Source organism: Guillardia theta (genome assembly GCF_000315625.1).
Source record: "Guillardia theta CCMP2712 unplaced genomic scaffold GUITHscaffold_21, whole genome shotgun sequence".
Taxonomy (NCBI): Eukaryota; class Cryptophyceae; order Pyrenomonadales; family Geminigeraceae; genus Guillardia; species Guillardia theta.
In genome coordinates this window covers 200,400-212,972 of record NW_005434653.1, presented here as the reverse complement: position 1 = coordinate 212,972, position 12,573 = coordinate 200,400, and the positions used below count along the sequence as shown (strand labels likewise).

General features: G+C 54.2%; 5 protein-coding genes across 5 annotated transcripts in view; 2 read left to right on the top strand and 3 right to left on the bottom strand.

Moving 5' to 3' along the window:
- Positions 1–448: 448 nt before the first annotated feature.
- On the bottom strand, positions 449–1,695 carry mutYH (mutYH base excision repair protein; the record flags this gene model as incomplete). Its single annotated transcript, XM_005835412.1, has 4 exons — positions 449–562; positions 873–987; positions 1,477–1,583; positions 1,606–1,695. Coding segments are annotated over 4 exons (426 nt in total), but the record flags the coding sequence as incomplete, so codon positions are not given.
- Positions 1,696–3,305: 1,610 nt separating this feature from the next.
- Positions 3,306–4,755, bottom strand: GUITHDRAFT_68697 (hypothetical protein; the record flags this gene model as incomplete). Its single annotated transcript, XM_005835411.1, has 10 exons — positions 3,306–3,383; positions 3,436–3,465; positions 3,513–3,560; positions 3,608–3,675; positions 3,807–3,924; positions 3,979–4,072; positions 4,124–4,184; positions 4,233–4,314; positions 4,365–4,451; positions 4,504–4,755. The coding sequence occupies 10 exons, from the start codon at positions 4,753–4,755 to the stop codon at positions 3,306–3,308; spliced, it is 918 nt and encodes a 305-aa protein (XP_005835468.1).
- Positions 4,756–7,479: 2,724 nt separating this feature from the next.
- Positions 7,480–8,978, top strand: GUITHDRAFT_151760 (hypothetical protein; the record flags this gene model as incomplete). The annotated part of the gene is made up of 5 exons (XM_005835410.1): positions 7,480–8,423; positions 8,475–8,639; positions 8,692–8,719; positions 8,769–8,842; positions 8,887–8,978. Coding segments are annotated over exons 1-5 (910 nt in total), but the record flags the coding sequence as incomplete, so codon positions are not given.
- A 279-nt stretch (positions 8,979–9,257) lies between these two features.
- GUITHDRAFT_151759 (hypothetical protein) lies at positions 9,258–10,461 on the top strand. Its single transcript, XM_005835409.1, has 5 exons — positions 9,258–9,420; positions 9,554–9,667; positions 9,718–10,059; positions 10,188–10,259; positions 10,354–10,461. The coding sequence occupies exons 1-5, from the start codon at positions 9,319–9,321 to the stop codon at positions 10,411–10,413; spliced, it is 690 nt and encodes a 229-aa protein (XP_005835466.1). The 5' UTR covers positions 9,258–9,318; the 3' UTR covers positions 10,414–10,461.
- A 102-nt stretch (positions 10,462–10,563) lies between these two features.
- The window catches only part of GUITHDRAFT_105632 (hypothetical protein), a gene marked incomplete at both ends in the record, with an annotated part of 5,910 nt that continues 3,900 nt past the window's right edge, over positions 10,564–12,573 (bottom strand). Inside the window, 8 exons of the mRNA XM_005835408.1 lie at positions 10,564–10,570; positions 10,622–10,726; positions 10,907–11,017; positions 11,301–11,485; positions 11,756–11,809; positions 11,934–12,083; positions 12,316–12,351; positions 12,533–12,568. Coding sequence (XP_005835465.1) covers positions 10,564–10,570; positions 10,622–10,726; positions 10,907–11,017; positions 11,301–11,485; positions 11,756–11,809; positions 11,934–12,083; positions 12,316–12,351; positions 12,533–12,568 — 684 coding nt within the window. The remainder of the gene's footprint in view (positions 10,571–10,621; positions 10,727–10,906; positions 11,018–11,300; positions 11,486–11,755; positions 11,810–11,933; positions 12,084–12,315; positions 12,352–12,532; positions 12,569–12,573) is intronic.

Here is a 12,573-nt window from a genome sequence, read left to right as displayed (position 1 = left end):
ACACACACACACACACACAAATTCCATAGTGTTGCCTCCTCCTTGTTTCTTGTCGTGCGCTCCGCCATTTCTCTCCCTCTAATCTCCTCCTCTCCTTCCTCCTCCTTCACCTCCTCCTCTTCATCTTGTTCCTCCTCCTCCTCCTCCTCCTCCTCCTTCACCACCTCCTCTTCTACTTCTTCCTCATAGGCTCCTTCACCACCTCCTCCTTTACTTCCTCCTGCTCCCCCTCCTCCTCTACTTCCTCCTTCACCTCCTCTTCCTCTTTCCTCCCTCTTGACATTCTTCTGCATCCTCCTCATATCCTCCTGTTTCTCTCGCTTCCAATATCCTTTGCTCATTCACTCCTTCCCCTCCCTCCCTCCCTCCCTCACCTTCCTCCCTCCCTTCCCTTCTCTTCCCCTCCCCTTCCCTCCCTCCTTCCCTCCCTCCCTCCCTCCCCCTCTCTCACCTGCTGACCGAAGGCGATGGAGGATATGGCTCCTGCCGTGTAGTCGCCGATCCCCGGGATTTTCTTCAGCTCCTCAGCTTTCTGCGGCAGGACACCACCGTACTTCTCAACCTGCACGATGATAAGGCTATCCTTTCCTCGTCCTCCTCGTCTTCCTCGTCCTTCTCCTTACATCCCGCTCCCTCTTCCTTCTCCCTCCTCTTGTTCCCTTCCTTCCCCCTTCCTGCTCCTGCTCCTGCTCCTGCTCCTGCTCCTGCTCCTGCTCCTGCTCCTGCTCCTGCTCCTGCTCCTGCTCCTGCTCCTGCCTTCTTTCCATTGTTTTTTCCTTCTTCCCTCCTTCACGGCCCTCCAAACCTCTCCGCCTTCCCTTCCCATTTGCTCGTCCTCCTCCTCCTTCTCCCTTCTCCCCATCAACCCTCACCACTGCTCGTGATCCCAAGAGAAGAAATTTCGCGCGCCTGTAGTATCCCAATCCGCTCCACACTTCGTTCACTTCTTCCTCAGTCGCGGATGCTAGATCCTCGACCGTCGGCCACCTGAAAGGAGGAGCCGGAGGAAAGACATCAAGTCAGAGGAGGCAGAAGCTGAAAGTGCGGAGGCAAAGGCAGGAGAATAGGAGGGTGAAGAGCAGTAGGAGCAAGAAGGAATGAAGAGCTGAGGACTGAGAAGAAGGAAGCAGGAGCAGGAGCAGGAGCAGGAGCAGGAGCAGGAGCAGGAGCAGGAGCAGGAGCAGGAGCAGGGGCAGGGGCAGGGGCAGGGGCAGGGGCAGGGGCAGGGGCAGGGGCAGGGGCAGGGGCAGGGGCAGGGGCAGGGGCAGGGGCAGGGGCAGGAGCAAGAGCGGGAGCGGGAGCACGTGAAAGGAGAGAGGAGGCAGGCAGGAAGGTTGCGGCTAGGAGGAGGGGGAGGAGAAGGAGGAAGAGGAGGAGGAGGAGGAGGAAGAGGAGGAGGAGGAGGAGGAGGAGGAGGACGAGGACGAGGACGAGGACGAGGACGAGGACGAGGAGGAGGGAGGTTTTCCCCCGCACCTCTCCATCCATCGCTGGAAGTACTGGATGACAGTCTGCACCCGCGTCTGCTGCAGCATGATCTCCGACACCCACACCTCCACCGCCACGTCAGCACTCGACCTCTTCTTCCTCCCATCGCCCCCTCACCGCGTACGCTGCTTGTGACCAGCGCTTCTGATCCCTCCAGGGCAGGTCCCTCCTGTTCACCTGGTACCACTCAACCAGCAGCTGCGCGATCTCCTTCGCCTGCTCCCCGTCCGTCATGCGATCTGACGCCATGCCCGCTTCTCCTACCTTGTCCTCCCCAAGCTCCTTCCCGTCCCGACCTTCCCTGTCCGCCATGTCTTCGATGTCCACCACCTCCTCCACCCCCTCCTTGGCCTCTTCTCCCTGCTGCGACCGCTTCCCTGAGAGGGCAACGCACGCGTGAGGACAACGAACAGCTCTGTTCGCTCTCGCGCCGTCTGTTCGATGGAGCACGAGCGTTGGCCATGTGGTGAGGGAGATAGGGCCAAGTGTCTGCTTCCAATGCTGAGGGGAGAGGAATGGGGTGCGAGGAGGAGTATGCGATATGTATGCGGCATGAATCGTCATCATCATCCATGGCCGCAGCATCCTAGGATACATCTGACTCTCTGTCTACGACAATCCTGCGGCCTTGGATGAGATCGTCATCAACATGCGGGATAGTCTAGAGTGCCCGACCCTGTCTACGTTGGAACTTGTCACGCACTTGTTCCTTCATCACTACCTTCCTTGCTGCGCTCCCGTCCCACGAAATCTTTCTCCTCCTTCCCTTTCCCGCCTCCCCTTGCCCTTCGTGTGATTCCTTCCCTGCTTGCTTGTCTCCTCCCCCTCCTCTCTGTTCTTCTATTCGACCTACCTCTTTCCTTCTCCTCCTCCTCCTCACCACCTCCTCCTCCCCCTCCTCCATCTCTCGCTCCTCCTCCTCCTCCTCCCATGCTTACCTCCTTTCCGCACACTTCCCGCCATTGCTCTCAAATCCACAAGAAGCTCTAGCTCTGCAAAAGTTCCTGTTGAGCCTAAAGAAATGTTCTCGGATCAGGAACATTTGGGAAATAGACATGAACTTTTGGTTTCCGACACTACGGTGGGATCCGGGCCCGGGCGGCCGGTCCGGACTCGCAGGCCGGCCGGACTCAGTTCAGTACTCAGTACGGTACTGAGCACTGCGGCTCTCAGCACGTTCGTCCGGCGGGTGAAGTACCGTCGTAACCGTGACCCTCCAACTCACAGAGTCAGTTCTGAGCTCCCGGTCCGACCGTACTACGGTACCCGTGCTGCAACTCGAAACACTTGGCAAGCGGACTGCTGTATGCTTGGGGACGATCGAAGAGTAGGGGACGTCAGTTGACTTTCGCCTCCCTCCACTTCTCAGAGTCGTTCTGACAGCGGAAAGCCCAATTCATAGTTTCTACTTGCGGGGTTCCATTCAAAGGATTTCAAGACTATTATCACATTCACATCGTTCGCGGGGCCCTGTTTCCCCAGCCCTCCAAGACAGCGAAAAACTTCCGCGGCTCCCCCCGGCTCCTCTTGAATGGAGTAGGAGCTGGGGCTGCCAGGAGCCGCCTCAGTCCTTGTTCGCCTCAGCTTGGTCCTGCGACTTTGTTGACTCGGGCGTACCAGACCGGGTCTCTCTTGACTTCCAAAACTGATAGTTGGTCTCTATCCTATCCAACAGGACTCTATACTGCTCGGGAGGCCGTCAGTACAACTGAGACGCAACAGTCAAGCTGCATCGAACCTCTGGGAAGCAGGCAGTCCAAACTTCGAACAGGGGGCGAACCACGAAGTCAACGAAGCCTGGCGACTGGTGAGTAGCTCTACGACAGGCAAGAGATCGCGAGACCAGGTTGAGACTTTGTGACTCCAGGTTTGTCTCTGTCCATCAAGAAGGAAACCTGCAGTTTGTCAGGAGGGGAGCCACAACCTTCCAAACATGCGCTGGCATACTTTCATGTTCCTTGCTTTCTCCACATCGCCCTGTCAGACAAACTCAGGCATCTCGCATCCCAACAAGTGCTACTGACCTGCAGCCACATCTCCTCCTCCAACCTCTCAGACCATTTCACATGTACCTGCCACCTACCGTTCAGATCTTACACTCGTCCAGGGTAAGTTTCACATGATGAGCCGCGTAAAGGTGCCCAATGTCTGCTATCTTAATCGCACCCTGTAAACCCCTGATCAGATCTGGAAGTAAAATTGGCAGGCAGTGAAAACCTGCAACACGAGAGTTTTTAGATTCTCCGGCGGTGGACCCTCAATGCCATCGTCTGGGTTCTCCAGCCTCTGCCGAAAACAAGTTACAACTCCACCGAAACTTTCCAAGTGTTGATGCTGAACCTTCTGAAGGTCGGTCTTTAAACGAGAAACAATCGCCATGTGCTCGGCCATGTCTGTTGCTAGTACCATGTCGATTACAAGCTTGCGCAACTGAACCTGAGTGGGTGAAGTCAGTGGAGAGGGAAACAGGAACGATGACGCGGGAAGTACCTGCTGAGCATGCGGCATTCGATGAATGAAGTTTGCTTCTGGATTTCGCAAAATCTTCCAAGCGGAAGCAAGGTGATGAGATTCATTCGGACTCCTGCAGGGTAACGAAGTCAATACTTCTCCCGGCTCAAAAGCACTGCCGTACTTGTCATTCGAGTCAATAGCCCAATCGTCTTGAGTTTTGATCAAGAAGTCGTTGTTGAATCCTTCAGTCAACCTTCAGCCCAGAAGGATCCGAGACTCACAAGACTGACCTCGATGCTCAAAATCATGAATGCATGCAGCGAGAAGTCCAGCAAGTACTTCCATTCGGCTCACGAACTTTCTTAGCCCCCCCTGCCATGTCACTGTCAGAGACTGCAGGTCAAGTAATCGGTCTATCCTACCTTTGATAAGATACAGTGCATAGATTGGACGACATCTGCCACATGCGTTGCATTGTGATAGGGATTCTCCATATGTCCAGCCTCAACCTGCCAGGCAGACGATAAGGAGACAAGCAGGATGGTACGACAATTCCATTACCTGTCTCAAAAAATTGATGAGCTTTATTCTGTCCAGATTGAACTCGTCGATCAAGTTATGCTTTTGGAAAACGTGCCAAGTAAGGACTTGAAGTGGATAGCCGTCTGCCTCCTTTTCCAACTCAAAAACATCGAAGTCCCAATCATCCGCCTTGTCCAAACAAAGTCTCAATCCCTTCAGCTTCTGGCTCTGAGTGATACAGTTGTCTGCACCCAAAGTTACTCCACTGGCAGTCCTTGATTCCCACTCCATAGCTTCCTCAAGTTCCATCTCATCTTGCATATTTTCCTGTTGATTCTCCAGAAACTTCCAATCCTCCCCGAGGAGAGTGAGCAAAGATCCGGCAACATCACTGTCCTGATTCATCAATGCCTTGTTGGTCTGTTCAGTCATTTGCATTCTACCAAGTTCTCCCTCAACTTTCCTCAAGTTCGTCACATCCTGATGGCTGACCATGATGATTGGTTCGCCAGTCACGGGATCTTTCTGGCGTTGCGCAAACACACGACAGTACCAGGCCGTCTCGGTACCATCATCCTGCTGCTTCTTCATTGGCAGATCCACTTCAAAGGTCGCACCGTCTGCTGTCAGAGCATCCATCATGTTCTCATATGCCGTACGTCGCTCGGTGCGTTCGATTCTAAAGGATCCTGAGAATTGCATGTCGGCAACGTTGAGCCCCCGTCTCTCCCGCTCCCCCATGCCGAAGATATCACTCTGCAGCCAGATTGTCTTCCCGAATACTTGTCTAGCAGCAGGATTGCAGGTGATGAGGTGACCATCAGTCGTGAAGAAGCACAGAGGATATGGGGAACACTCCAACAACGATGTCATGTACGTAGTGTTAACCTCGTTCTGTGGAAAATAGAAGTCAGGATACGATCAAGAGAAATGTACAAACAACTATTTCCAACCTCATTCACTGTATCGATGGGCCAGTGCACTTTCATAACATACATGAAAGTTCCTCCTCCAATGGTTACTTCGCATGGGGTATACACAGTTTCAACTGCTGTTTTCTTGCCACCCCTGTAATGCTCAATAGAGCTTCTCTCCAGGATATGCCTGTACTTCTCCTGCACTGCCTGATACCGATGCTCCCAAAGAGATTTCTCCACATCATCTGCATACATGACATACGAATAGCTCTTGTACTCTTCGATCGATGCTCCTATCAGGTTCAGGTGCTTCGAGTTTGCCCAAATATTCTTTGGAAAGGGAGGTGCATACGAGACAATCTCGATGCATACTGGCAAGAAGTCCAATGCAAGAAAATCATTCTCATGAACTTGTTTCGGGCGGCAGGTGGGAGGATAATCCATGGCAAGGATCCAACAATGTGACACCAAGGAACGGTAACCCCTTTCAAGGTACGATTCGCAAGCCCGGACCTCCTGGCAATTCGTATCAAGAAGAATCATCTCGAAAGGATGCACAAGAATGAGAAGTCTACACAACACGTAGCATTGTTGCCTGGCAACATATCCATGAGGATGGGGGAGGGGGCAGCAAATCATCCATCCCATCCAGCGAGTATCATACAGAGAAAGCAGCGATCAGGGATGAACACGCGATGAAGATAATGGAAGTGCGGAAGATTCGACAGGGAGAGGAGGAGAGTGGTGGGTGAAGCACAGGCACGCCGCCTTATGGCGCTACCTTGAACCGCAAGCATGCGACGGCTCCGCGGCCACGTTGAGTGAGTCCGCCTCACTTTCTTTCGGTCATACTGGGGGTGGGGGTGGGTCTTACTACCCCCCTTTGAAGGGTAGAAAGAGGTCAAAGAGAAAAACCAGGGTGATGGGGGTGGGGTGCACAGTTAAATCGAAGGTCCTTGCAAGTGCAATTGACACCGCTAGAGGGGTAGGGTGAACTAAGCTAAAGGGGTAGGGTACAAGTGTTCCTCCTCCGAGAACCCTGTCTTGTTGTCGGAACGGGGGTCATAACCAGGACCTCGAGGGGTACTCGCAGTTACTTTCAGGTACATGTGAAAGTGACGGGGGTAGAGGAACTGGTCATTTTGACTTGGGGGTGGGGGTGAAATTGGGATCAAAGGGGGTAGGGTATTGTAAGAGGTTTAAAATTGGCCCTCTGGGTAGGGTGAGGTAGAGTATCATAGGGGGAATGGGTCGACTGGTAGGGGTCATCTCTTTTAGACGTGAATCTCGAGATCACTAGTCTAGATGGTGGGGTTGTGGTATTGCCGAGACATAATATGTGGGGTACTTCAAATTGGAGGGGTACTTGGAGGAATTTGGAGAGCAGTAATCGCGCAGTGGGGAGGGGGTGTGGGGGTGGGGTATAAGGGGAAGATGGTCGAAACACTAAAAGTTATTTTATGAATCAGCGAAGCGCCATGGTTTTCGACTCAATGATGATTTTATATATTACTTATATGATTGCTGACCTCAGGTATGTAGGGTAGGTCTCGAAGAACAGCAGTGGTAGGGTAGTTTTGAGAGGATATGAGTTTGTACCTGAAATATTGAGCAAATCCATCGGCATAGATCAAGTACCCCCACCATATACTTTGAAAATGTTTTCAATGACCCCCGGGTCACGAGTGTTTTTAATCTATCTACCCCACCCCTCCTTATGATTATTTACACTCTTTTCTCCCACTAGGCACGCCGATCTTTAAAAACATTGTTTGAAGAAAAAAGCATATTTACCAGTTTACTACTGTCAGCATCGTAGTGATAAGAAATTCTGTGCTGACACCCAAGAGGGTGGGAGGATATGAGGGGGGTGGTCATCAGGTTCAGATCCAGGAGGTGGGGTGGGGTGGTTTTGTTTCATGGACCCCTCATCCCCCATGTCCCACATACTACAGTGCTGCCCTACTCCCCTCTCTGCCCCTTTCGCCCAATGTGATGTCCACATCCCCGCACATTCCCAGATTTTGCATCCCCCTCATACCCAATTTTGGTAATCCACATCCCCGCTCAACCCTCACGCCTCTTCAGTCGCAGCTGCCATGGCTGCGTATACGACGGCGCCATAACAGGGAAGGAGGAGGGAGAAGAGAGGGAGAGGGAGAGACACAGAGAGGAGGAGGGTGCGGAGGGAAGAACAAGGACAGAGGATCATAGGCAGGTCTCTTCCTCTTGAGGACTGTCTGTGTCTGGACTCCAAAGGATCGCCGCCAGGAATTTTGTTTAGGAGAGATATCACGAGATATCAATGCAAAGTTTTCAAAGACAGGCTATCAGCTTGCAGTTGGAGTGAAGAAGAAGATCCGACGACAGGGAAGAGGAGACCTCTCACAGCCCGAGGCCCCTGATAACCTGATACTAGCACATCAGAGTCTCTTTGTAACGGAACAGCACTGTTTCAGATTAACCTGAGCGTTCTCAGAGCTCTTGCAGCATGAAGCTACTTGTATCAATACTTGCATTACTGTACATAACAAACAGCGCGGCTATTCAGCTGTGCTCAAGTCCTGGTGAAATCTACAACTACATGCACCAGAACTGCAGCGAATACGCAGCCCCAGTGATTGGCACTGTAGGGCAGGACCTGCAGTATCCGAACAACCATGAGTTCGATCTCCCACAGGGAGGTGTTCTGATTATCCGCCTGTACTCGGTGCTTGTCCTCAGCAGCTTCTCTAACAGCCTTCAGTTTGCCATCACAGAAAGGACAGGCCAGCCTGAGTTCTCCCAATTCATCAACGGCTGGCTGATGATGGACGGGAGCAAGTATGTTCCGGGGCAGGTTTACTATGTGTGCTCGGAGACGACTATCCCGAACTACAACACCTCCCTGTACAATCCTATCGAGACATGCGCTACTGTCAAGATCAAAGGCTTCGTTCCTCTCCTTGTGGACCCAACTCCGTCGAATGGTTCGGTTGCAACGGCGTATGCGGGCCAGGCGATCAACCTGAGGTTTGCGGTGAACACGTCGGTGATAGGAGGGTGAGTTGCTTGCACTTGGCTGCTCCTGATCTGACACGTGGGCACGCGAAGTTGCGACTACATTGTCAACCAGTCTCAGTGCTCGGTGATTGAGCAGGGATCGGCCTGTGCTTGTCAAGAGAACTGCACTGGAGATTGCAAGTGTTTGCAATATTGCGCACCAGGACCACTTCCTTTGCTGACTGTTGTCCCTGGAATGAGCAGTCCGATGACAAGGTATGCACCCTGTACTTTGAGCTTGAAAAATTCTAAAGTGGATGGTTGTTAGCTCTGGTCTACCTCAGAGCAGTTCATGGGTGCGTTTGTACTCCTACTCATTCCTCTTCTTCTGATCGTCTCTGCAAGGCCCTTGAAAGTTCTTCTCCTCTTGACCGCCCACAAGTGTGGAGATTCTCCTGGACTCCATCGGCATTGGACAGGTTAGAAAGTTTCTCGCCTGCTTGATTATGACCCCACCAATAAGGTCTGCTGCTCCGGTCCGTATGTGTTTCAGGGCCTCCCTGAGCAAGACTGCGGTCGCTTCGAATGGTCAGACCCTCTTGCTATGCGTTGGCATCCTGGTCAGCCTTGTGCTCCCATGCTGCCGTCTCCTGACCCTCTCGATGACTTCAGATCGACAAGTGCCGTCATTACGTCCAGCCTGGAGACTCACTGGTAACACCGTCGTCCGTCGCTCTCCTCCTTGTCTGACGAGCTTCAACAGGAGAAGATCGCTGCTGTCTTCCAGAAGGACTGGCTGACCTTGTACCATGCCAACCCCAACCTTCCTGGTGGCCCCTCCCATCACCACCTGTCCATTCCGCTGAGGCTCTTGGCAGGCTACAGCCCGACCAGCCTGACGCCCGGGCATTTGCTACGCCTGGGAGTCAGCTATGCTGTCCGATGGGGAGAAGACATGAGTCAGGTCTCGCGCAATTTCCTCCTCACTCCCCTCGACATTCACCTCACCAACCCCGAGCTTGTGGCCCCCGTTCAGCTCTCGTACAAGATCAATACGGTGAGGATGAGAGACGAAGCATGGAAGAGGAGGGAGGCAGAGCTCTAGTCAGGGAGGCGATGATACATGGGTGTGAGAGGTCAGGGGAAGGTGCAGGATTGTGCCCACTGATCTCCGCGTGACAATCATGCAGGGGCAGGATAATGTTCAGATCAGCTTGTCGTTTGTGCCGCGTCGGACGATTGCAGGAGGAGAGAACGTCACCATCTCTCTCCCTGACTTCGCGGGCTCTTCATGGTCAGGGCTGGTGAGTCGAGGGGCCAGGGGAACGGGCAGGAGGAGCTGAAGGGACTGCAGGTCTCTGAGGGCTGTGCTTCGACTACCCCTGTCTCCCTCTACGCTTTCTGTGATCCTGCCCTCAACCGCCCCAGCCAGCCTTGCGGCCCGGGCCTGTCGGGCCTCTGCGCGTATGACGGGAACGGGAGGCTATACTGCTCGATGCCGCAGTGCGTGGGGACGGGGGCGCATCCGTGGATCGATCGGGCGACGTGGATCAGCAGCATGCAGCAGCTGGTGCTGACGATGAAGCGAACGATGGCAGGGCAGCTGGTCCAGCTCGTGGTGCCGCAGAGCTCGGGGCTGAGAAAGATGAAGGAGGTGAAGGCGCCGCTCGAGTACGTGGCGTCGTTGCCTGTGCAGGTAGGAGGTGGTGGTGGTGGTGTGGGTGGTGGTGGAAGGAAGGCGAGGAGGAAGGAGGAGGAAAGGGGGAGGAGAAGGAAGAGGAGGAGGAGGAGGAGACACGTGAAGTGACTGAGCGTGTGGGACAGGAGAAAATTTATAACCCTGTGAGCGAATCGATGGAGCAGAACAACCTCTGCGTAATCCTCCCGCTATGTCAGGTATCAGACGAGAGAGGAAAGGAGAGCGGGGTAGAGGCAGACGAGAGCAGCGGAGGCGGCAAGGGAGGGGACGGTCACTGACGGGACGCTGCAGGACGGGTTGACTTGTTTATTCGGGACAGACTGCAAGATACAGCCAAGCACGTGGGCATGAGCTCTAAATTATCGAGAAGGAGAGGGAGGAGAATCTTACAATACAGGCAAAGAAAAGAAAACTGAGATGCTAGGAAAACGATCCAGAAACAGGCAGGACCAGCATCTATGAGTATGTACAGGAAGCAAGTCCGTGTCGGTGGTCCTGTCTTCACAACCTGCGTTGCAAGTCAGCAAGCGAACAAGAACAGAAAAGTCAACCCTCCTACCTCCGCTCCATCAGTTGCTTCTTCCTCCCCGCAGGCAGCCTCTCCGCCCTCCACTTCCTCCTGCTTCCTTGCTCCACCTTGGGCTTCGTGGCGAGGATCTGACCTCTGCAGGCAGGATGTGAGGATAGAAATAGCAATGACAGTTGGAGGAGGGAGGGGAGGAGGAAGGCGGGAGAAGAGGAAAAGAGCGGAAAGGAGGGGGCCAGAGGAGGAATACGGAAGAAGAGGAAGGAAAATGGGCGGGAACGAGAGGCAGGGGCGATGGAAGAGTAGGGATGAACATACCCGGCGTACTGCGACCACATCACACATTTGTGTACGGGATTCATGGGGCTTCCTTGTGGGCAGCTGAAAGTGTCGGCGAAGTCAGGGTTTTGAGAGACAACCCCGTTGGTCCTGCACAGAAGATGAGAGGATAGAAGCGACTGGCTGCTGCTGCTGCTGCTGCTACTCCCACCTCCACCACTACCACCTCCCTCCTCCACTCCCTCCTCCTCCTCCTCCTCCTCCTCCTCCTCCTCCTCCTCCTCCTCCTCCTCCTCCTCCTCCTCCTCCGCCGCCGCCGCCGCCGCCGCCGCCACTTACACAACCTCTCTCCCTATCGGCTTCCCGCGACCCCATCCCATTGGCCCCCATCCTTTCTCCTATCCTCTCCGCTCCTCCCTCCTCTCCTCATAACCTGAAAGGGTTCGGCGAGTGCTCGTCGTTTGAGGTAGAGTACTGCTGCGCCTTCATCCTCTCCTTGTCGCACCAGTTCTGCCCGTAGGACACGAAGAAGAGCTGGCGGGAGAGGATGGGAGGAGGACGTTTGAACGTGCTGAACAGTGTCTCGTTGTACCACTCGAGGTACGCCTCGTACGCGATCTGCGCCATCCCGTTAGTACTCGTCCTCTTCCTCTTCCCCTTCCCCTTCCCCTTCCTCGTCCTCTCCTTCAATTCTTCATCTCCCTCCACATCCCTCAACCTCAATCACACCGCACCTCCCTTCTCAATCGTTTACATCCCCGCTCCTTTTCCAAATGGTTTCCTTCCTTTTCCCTCCCCTCCCCTCCCCTCCTCCCCCCCTCCCCCCCTCCCCCCCCCCTCCTCCCCTCCTCCCCTCCTCCCCTCCCCTCCCGCCTCCTCCTCGCCTACCTTGAGACCTCCGAAGTCTGCGATGTTCTCCCCCAACGTGCTGTCGCCAGCAATCTGAAAGCAGGTGAGGCGGATCCAAGGGCAACAAAAGCGAGGGAAGGGGAAGAAGAAGATGAAGGGGAGGGGAGGGCGAGGAGGGAGAGGAGGGAAGATGAGAAGGATGAGGAAGAGAACTCACAGTAACGCCGGCGATCTCAAAGCCGCTATACAAGGTCTTGATGCACTCGGTTCGCTTGTTGAACTCAGTCTGCACGTCCTCCGACCACCAGTCCTGCATCTTCCGGTCCTCGTTGAACTTCGCGCCGTGGTTGTCAAACCCGTGCGTGATCTTTGAACATGGTCAGGCGGTCGAGTCGAGTCGAGGAGAGCAGAGGAGAGCAGAGGAAAGGAGAGAAGAGGAGAGGAGAGGAAGAATACGTGAACACGGGAGAGGGGAGACAGTACAGGGGAAGAGAAGACAGGCACAAGGTTTGTGCGAAGGGAGAAGAGAGGACGGGACGAGAAGAGAAGCGGAGAAGAGAGGAGGCATGGAGATGGAAGGGAGGAGAAATAAGACCCACCTCATGCGCCATGATTGCTCCGATGGCTCCAAAGTTCTACCAAAACAGTTAGCGGGAGGAATGAACTTCATTTGATGTCTGCTCTTGTTGTAGATGAAGAGGTCGTTCTAAGAAGGCGGGGAAAGAGATGGAGACGAGACGGCGCAGGGAGTGCGCGGAGAGAGGAGAGGAGAGGAGAGGAGAGGAGAGGAGAGGAGAGGAGAGGAGCACATCTTACCTCTTCCACGGGATAATCGACACTGAAGAAAGGTGGCTGCA

Excerpts from the sequence above, each read along its gene's own strand:
- GUITHDRAFT_151759 (XM_005835409.1), top strand. The coding sequence starts at position 9,319 with ATGAGTCAGGTCTCGCGCAATTTCCTCCTCACTCCCCTCGACATTCAC. Across the intron at positions 9,668-9,717 it reads GCTCTTCATGGTCAGGGCTG|GTCTCTGAGGGCTGTGCTTC; the intron begins GTGAGTCGAGGG and ends AAGGGACTGCAG. Across the intron at positions 10,260-10,353 it reads TAATCCTCCCGCTATGTCAG|GACGGGTTGACTTGTTTATT; the intron begins GTATCAGACGAG and ends GGGACGCTGCAG.